The following is a 7,377-nucleotide window of genomic DNA, read 5'->3' on the forward strand; positions in this document are numbered from 1 at the left end:
AAAATAATAAGAAAATAAGTTTTGAGATTTGAATAAAGAGCTGCTCCTCTGTGGAGTTTTGGTTTACACTCTGGAAGAACACTGTGAACGCTGCGTTCCAACGTGTTGCTGTTGTTGTAGGTGACAGATTGATGTGCATCGTTTGTGTGATTATCAGGCTACACAGACTTCCTGTCTTCACATCGCACTTCGTGATATCTTCACTCCCTGTACGATTCTCTCTCACCTCAGCCTGAAGTTTCCTCGTTTGTCTCACCCTGTTTTTACCACTTTCAGTTTACCTCAGGGTTGGATTTATCACAGATAATCCTCACTCACTGTTCGTCTCCTGCTCAGAAGAGACGACTGTTGGAATAATTGATGCTCTTTTTCATGTTTCCAGCAAATGGAAAAAAATAGTTTTTTAAAAATGTCAGGTTTAACAGAGTTTATAACAGATTGAATATAATTTGTGTCGGAAACTGACCGGCCTGCAGTCCAGATTTGTCACGTACTAGAAATGTTTTACAAAGAGGTAAGTGTAAAAAGAGGACATTTTATTTTTCTTACATAGAAAGAATAATCATGTAAAACTAGTAGATTTAATTTCCAAATTATAAACAAAATGTAGCCTGAAGTTATCGGTAAAATGTTCAGTGTTTTTGGAGCATGTTATTAGTTACTGTCAAATAACATTAGGTTGATCAGTAAAAACACTTTTCTTGGTCGGATATTTTCCAAATGTTAGTTCATATTTGCTTTTTAAATAAGTGTTGCAGGGTTTGAGTATAGTGATTTGGTGTTACCTTCATGTGAACAGATTAAACCAGTGTAGTAGTTGGATTTTGTTTGGGTGATGCAGTCCTTGTAGAAATTGAAAGGTGTGATATGTAGGATACAAATCAAAGCATCAAACACAAACAAACCGATGCGGAACGAAAATGGCAGGTGCAATGAGCACTGTTCTTCTGGTAGTCATTATTGGTCAGAAGTACTTAACGTTAGCGCAAAAGTAACTTATATATTATATCGCTAATACGTCACACCCTGTAATGGCAAAGCAAGCACTGGTTTTTCCACTAATTTCTGAGCCTTTTGTACATAATAAGGATGGTGTTGCAACATTTCCAAAAATACTGCAAGTGTTAGAATAAACAAAATATTAGTATAAACATGATATTGATACAGCAATCACTTAATGTGGAAAATGTTTAGTGAAACTGAAGGTCTAATAGTCTTAGTGTTTTTGATTCAATGATTTGCATGAAACCTTCCAGTGGACTCACCACCTGCAGGAGGGGTTGGTATGGCGCAGTGTGATTTGGGCGGCGGTCATAAAGACTGCTGCCCCTGAACCCAGTAACGGATAAGTGGATGAAAATGGATGGATGGATGGATTTGCATGAATAAAAATGAATTGCCTAGCTGCCCTATCTTGTTTTCATTTAACACAATTGGACAAGAGTCCAAATTATATTTCTCCTGCAGACACAAACATTCTGAGACCCCTATACCCAAAGACTCCATGATTCTCCACATGGATGCGTTCCCTGGCCTTTTTTTTTTTTTTGTATCTCTAATACTTCGTACCACCAGATGTTTACACTAGCTCCAGGCTCAGGCATGTTTCCACGATGATACAAGCCATGATTCCTGGATCACTGCTTCTTCTATACTGTCACCTTAAAGCAGGTCTCACAAATAAAATCTGACTAAATAGTATCATTAGAACCTCTCCTTAGGCAATTGTCTCCAGTTACACAAAGTAGAGGGCATTGTTTTTCACATCTTCTAAGTCATATTGTCTCAGTATCCCTTTAAGACGAGTCAGAAACTGAGCCTCGTCACAACTTTATACGACACTGGTTTCACCCACACTAACAGTGCAATCAGAAGCTTCTCCATCTTTCTTAGCATTTAGTGGTAGGCATATGGGATCATTCTCGACGGGTATTGTAAAATGATAAAGGAGCTCTCTGACCTAACAGGAAAATAAAACCAGATCCACCCACATGAAATAAAACAGCCCACACACAAACCTAAGAAGTAAGCCCTTACCTATGAAAAAGCCCAGCTTGGCCTGATAGCGTCTCACAGATGACATGCTCATGCAAGATTCATGTTTTGCATCTTAAATTTTGCACCTTTGTGGACAAAATGCCTGAAATTGTGATCAGGTCCTCGGGGGCATTTGTCAGGCATTTGTATGGACTACATTCAAAAGAATGCAGTCCATACTTTTAAAATTTATTACCTCATATTTGGCATTGTTATTGATGTTCTGGGCAGAATTTTCTTTCAGTATCAGAAGTACTTATGGCATCTTAAACCTACTTTTAATAGGAGGGAACCTAATTTGGGGGGGGGGCTGATGTTAAGTTTAGGTATTTACTGGTTATGGTGTGATTCTAATTCTAATCTGTGATTCTATTCACTAACACTGTGACTAAGTATTTGTCTTACAGTTTTGTTATACAAACAATATAATGGTGTGAGCAAATATTCCTTGTTTTATTATCCTCTTTGTTCTGTATGTGTTATCTACGCTTGTGCTTTGTGTCGTTGTAAATTATATTTATTATACTGCCATGATTCTGCCTAAAAGCTAAGCTGCCTCTATATGTGATTTAGACATAATAGAAGGTGATATATAGCCCTATCTCTCATCCATTTGCACACCCAAAGTGTGGTTCTTAAAAAGATAACCATTAAGTTTAGAAATGTCTTTGTTGTGATTTTTTCCCATCTGCGGTGAAAAGAGAAACAGGTTTAAAAACAGGGAAACACCAGTCTTCTTGTTATTCTGCTGTTTCACCTACATCATGATTTAAAAAAAAGAGGCCAGGAGATCGAGAATGGATGACGCAGAAACCTAATTAGGATTCTCCAGAGCGTGAACAAATTAACCTGAGTTATGAGCATGCAGAAGCAAAAGAACAACACACACATATGCACACATATACACTCACACAGTTTGCCTACAGATTAGATGGAGCAGTGAGAGAGATGACATTCACACTCAAATATGCATGAATGCCATGGATTTCAGTAATATTTAAGCCAGGAAGGAAGGCAAAAATATTACAGGCATTTTAGTTTGACAACATACACCATTATGGAAAATATACAAAAAAATGTCACAGGACAGGCACATCAACTTCAATTGCAGATGTGAGAAACTAGTCTAACAAGGGAAGCGGAATAAACAGGCTGTAGTGTGTAGCCTTTGCTAATGACATTGCAGAGAGCGACATATGCCAGGCATCAGTATGTCACTCCTTGGGGATATGGGGCTTACGGTAACAGGATAGTAAGACTAAGGTAGTGGTGGTGGTAGGGGGTGGGTCAATGCTGGCTTGTTATAACACTGTTATAAGTCAGAAGCAGCAGGCCAGTAGATAACACATATATGAATATTTATCTCAAATGCTGGCACTGAAACAGATGAGCTTGCATGGGAGGAAGAACAAGCCATCCATCTTAGTCTCTCCCCTTCTCTGCGATCATTCTTTACCTTCGTACATCTCCTTCTCTTGCAATCACCATTTCAATGACTCTTCCCTCTTTTGCATTTTCCACCCACTTTTCCCCTCTAGGCATCCCCTCTTTTTCTTGATATCACCCAATCTATTGCTCTTCCCCCTAAACGCCGTATCCATTCTCTCTGCAGCACTGATGTATGAAAAGAGATGGAGGGGGAAAAAGAGGAAAGTGTGTGATTAATGTCTTAAATAATCACAGGAGACTGGGGGCTGGTAGTTGGCCTAAGGGGAGTAAATATGGAGAGTTTTATAGCTGCTCACATGGGAGTGAGAGAGGTAGAGGAAGAGATGAGAGGGGGAAGAGAAGTATACAGCAACAGCAGATCCATTTAAGTATAATAGCCCCCCATACACAATAACCTCCACATCTATTTTATCGCTCTACTGTCTTTCATCATCAACACTAAATCCCATCCCACAGACAGCACACAAAGGCTCACAAAGCCATGCACATGTGCATGCACACACACATTCAACTCACAAACATGCACTTTTCTTTTCAGGCAAAACACACTGTATGTGTTTAAAGGACCAATACATGTGGTGTGTGATGTGGCTGACAGCCCCCTTCCAGTGCTGCTCTGCTTTTAAGCTTCATCCTCCAGTGGCTGCCTGTCCCCTGGAGTAGATTGCATCTTTTATTTATCAATTTTTTTTCTTGGCTTTATTTTACCCAACTGTTAAAAAAAAACTCCACTCCTCCTGTTATGCTCGCCTGTCATCCTCCACTCTCCGTGAGCATGCAGGATGAGACTGACAGCTCGTGCAGACGAAGACACACATGCACAAATGCATGCACAATCCCCCCTCTGTGTTTATCAAACGCCCCCCCACACACACTGCCTCTTTCTTCCTCACTCACACACAAACAGATACACAGTCACAGTATATGACCTTGTTACCCTCTCTGACACTATTTTCCAAAGCCCACAGATGCAAACGGGCACATATCTTATGACTGCCGCTTTTACACTTTTTAATTTTACTTTGGGCTGAGTGCTTAGCCTCATAAAGTCCCTGAAGAGTGAGCACATAAATGAGTCTAATGCTGGGGAATCTGGTAAACAGGCCAGAGAGGGAGGGAGAGCTGCCCGTCTGTCGGCCTGCTCCATGGCTACTATTGTGTGCTACACATTCTCTGAAACCACAAGGGCTGAAGCCAGCTCCACACAGATTCTTTGGAGGGATAGTAAGCCGAGATGTGAGAAGGGGAGGGGGAGAGAAGGGGACGGTAAGGGAAGGAGATAATAATGCAAATAATCTTGTTTGCAGAATGCTTTAAGATTCTGATACCGGGGAGGGTAATGGGATTAGAATCCTAAATCGTTTTCAAGGGTGGGAAGTCGGATTGACAGCTGAGTCTATTGCACTGACCAATGCAGTGAAATATTGTAGCTCTGGCAAAGGCAGGGAGCCAGACAGAGAGGAAAGTAGGGAGGTAGGCCGTGCCGAGCTACACCATCTCTGTTCACACCGAACGTTTACCATGAATAAAGCAGCCGAGAAGAGGAAAAATTAATATTTGCCTTTATCAGGCGCACATTGCTTGGGATTGAAGTGAACGTGGCGTGGCATAAGGCATGAGATGAGCCCGTGTCTGTTTCACAAAGATGTTTGGCAAACAAAACAAGAAGCACTGTGGCTTTAAATCACCGCCCCTCCCACCCTGTCTAAATATCGCCTATTTAGCCAGCGGTGAAAAGATATGGGGGAGCTTTTTTTGTCTGTCACTGGGGGCACGGAGAGTTGGAAAGACACAAAAATTGCAAGAAAGTGCTAAGCTTCCATTTGAAATTACTCTGGGCGGTTGAATATGTGCAATCCCGTGGGCAAAAACAAGGAGAAGTGGAGCTACTGTGTGAAGCTTATCAGGAAATAAGCCCTTCTCACGCACCAGTCTGCCCCGGTGTGAAATAGCCTGCATTGTTTATAACAGACAAGGCTGTGGAAAGCGAACGCCAGCCCTTTAAAAGTCTGGCTCGGCTCCATGGAAAAAATGGTACAAGAGGCGAGTTGGTTGACTTTGTCAGAGTTTCTCTTTACCTCTTTTATTGTAACATTAGAATCCACTCACCGACTTGTAGTACGTTGTCCACCCAGCCTCCCTCCAGCAGAGTGACACCCCGCAGGAAAGGCAGCTGAGTCTCGTCGTTATTGTCCCCGCTAGTTCCACTCTCCTCTCCTCCGGCGTTAAAGGAGGAATACATACAGATCTCCTTTTCGCTTCTCGGAAATGACCAGTATACGATCCTCCGCTGGACGGGCTCCGGGATCCTCTCGAATCGCTCTTCCACCCTCTGAAAGGGCCACTTCTCCGCGACTCTGCGCGCCGCGATGTCAAGTAGCGACTCGGGGTTGTGCGTTTTCCCGTTTCCCGACGCACCAGGAGCGGACCCGGAGCCGCCACACAGGACTCCTCCAGCCCGCTGCCCCTGCTTACATGCCAGGTTGTAGCCAGGCCGGAAGCAGAGCCGCTTGGCTGGGGGCTGCTGGACTCGCTCGGCCATCATCGCACCGCTTCCAACCTGAAGCGCAGTTCCTCTCCGATCATATAAACGGGATAAGGAAGAGAAAAGGGCAATCTCGCGTCGATTGTTTGCCCTACATGGAGTGGCGGTCCTTATTTGGATATGTAGGCGGGGCTTACGAGTTATGCGAAGTCTTTTGTGTTGTCAAAGTAACCAGGATGGGTGGGATCCTGGAGCAGCGCCAGCGCACATGTGGCGCTATAAAAGGAACTGGAGGCGGGATTCCCGAACATCGAGTGATGGGAAGACCGACTCTTGTTCTCTCGAACAGTAAAATGAAGGAGTCGTGAACGAATCTTGAACAAATAATTTCATTCGTTTTACAGCAGGTGGCGATTTAGCCCTATTGTGGGCGTTGTAAAGAAGGCTGCGGTTCTCCAAACCATGTTGCCTTAAAGAAGGCAACATGGTTTGCTTCCCCTGACAAAGTCAAAGTACACAGAATGCCATAGGCAATTAAAACCATGCGAAAAGCTAAGAAATAAAAACACACCACAATGTGAAGATGAATGAGAGCAAAAGAGACCCGAGCTCTCTGTCACGTGACAAATGAAACGAATCTGCGAGAACGAAGCGAAAGATTAGTTCACAGAGAGTGATTCGTTCACAGCGAAAGATTAGTTCACAGGGAGTGATTCGTTCATAGCGAAAGATTAGTTCACAGTGAAAGATTAGTTCGCAGAGAGTGGTTTGTTCGCAGTGAAAGATTAGTTCGCATAGAGTATGAGTGAGTTTAATATGAACAAATCTTTATCAAATCTTTGTCAAAATGAACGAATCTTTCATATGACTCGTGCCCCCGAGTCATATGAAAGATTCGTTCATTTTGAACGATTCACTCGCGAACTACACACCACTACGAACATCGGCAAGTCCTTTGTGAAGCTCTTCGGGAGTTGGAGAGCGGAACACCAGCGGCCGACAGCGTTTGAAGGACTTAATCCAGAGGCGGTCTCGGAGTTTCTCACTGGGCTGGAAGGGGACAAAAAAAACTGACTTCTCTTCTTTGGTGTCTCTGCTACCACCTCAGACAGGAGCTTGTTCAGTGACTGTTGTTTTGTGAGGCTTAAGTCTGTGGATGAAATGTATTCATGTGTTCATATTTTATAGAAGTATGCAACATATATAATCATGTTTTAAAAGATCATAAGAGATGTGCTAAAACATATAACCTGCCTAAAATATAAACATGCTGCTTGATGTTAAAACTAGAAGACGCAGACACACGAAAAGGGAACTGCACTGTTGAGTTCAACTCAAGGTCTGGTGGGACATGATGTCTTGTGATGGAAAATAGGATGTGTGTACGAGACAACAACAACATGAGT

At 42.8% G+C, this 7,377-nt stretch overlaps 1 protein-coding gene across 1 annotated transcript in view; it reads right to left on the reverse strand.

Annotated features, from left to right (window-relative positions):
• The window catches only part of LOC112486375 (zinc finger SWIM domain-containing protein 6-like), a 42,337-nt gene extending 36,050 nt beyond the window's left edge, over positions 1–6,287 (reverse strand). Inside the window, exon 1 of the mRNA XM_025052804.1 lies at positions 5,596–6,287. Within this exon, the coding sequence (XP_024908572.1) occupies positions 5,596–6,031 (436 nt within the window). The 5' untranslated portion in view covers positions 6,032–6,287. The remainder of the gene's footprint in view (positions 1–5,595) is intronic.
• Between the last annotated feature and the right edge of the window lie 1,090 nt (positions 6,288–7,377).

Source organism: Cynoglossus semilaevis, chromosome W (genome assembly GCF_000523025.1).
Source record: "Cynoglossus semilaevis isolate Cse_v1.0 chromosome W, Cse_v1.0, whole genome shotgun sequence".
Taxonomy (NCBI): domain Eukaryota; kingdom Metazoa; phylum Chordata; class Actinopteri; order Pleuronectiformes; family Cynoglossidae; genus Cynoglossus; species Cynoglossus semilaevis.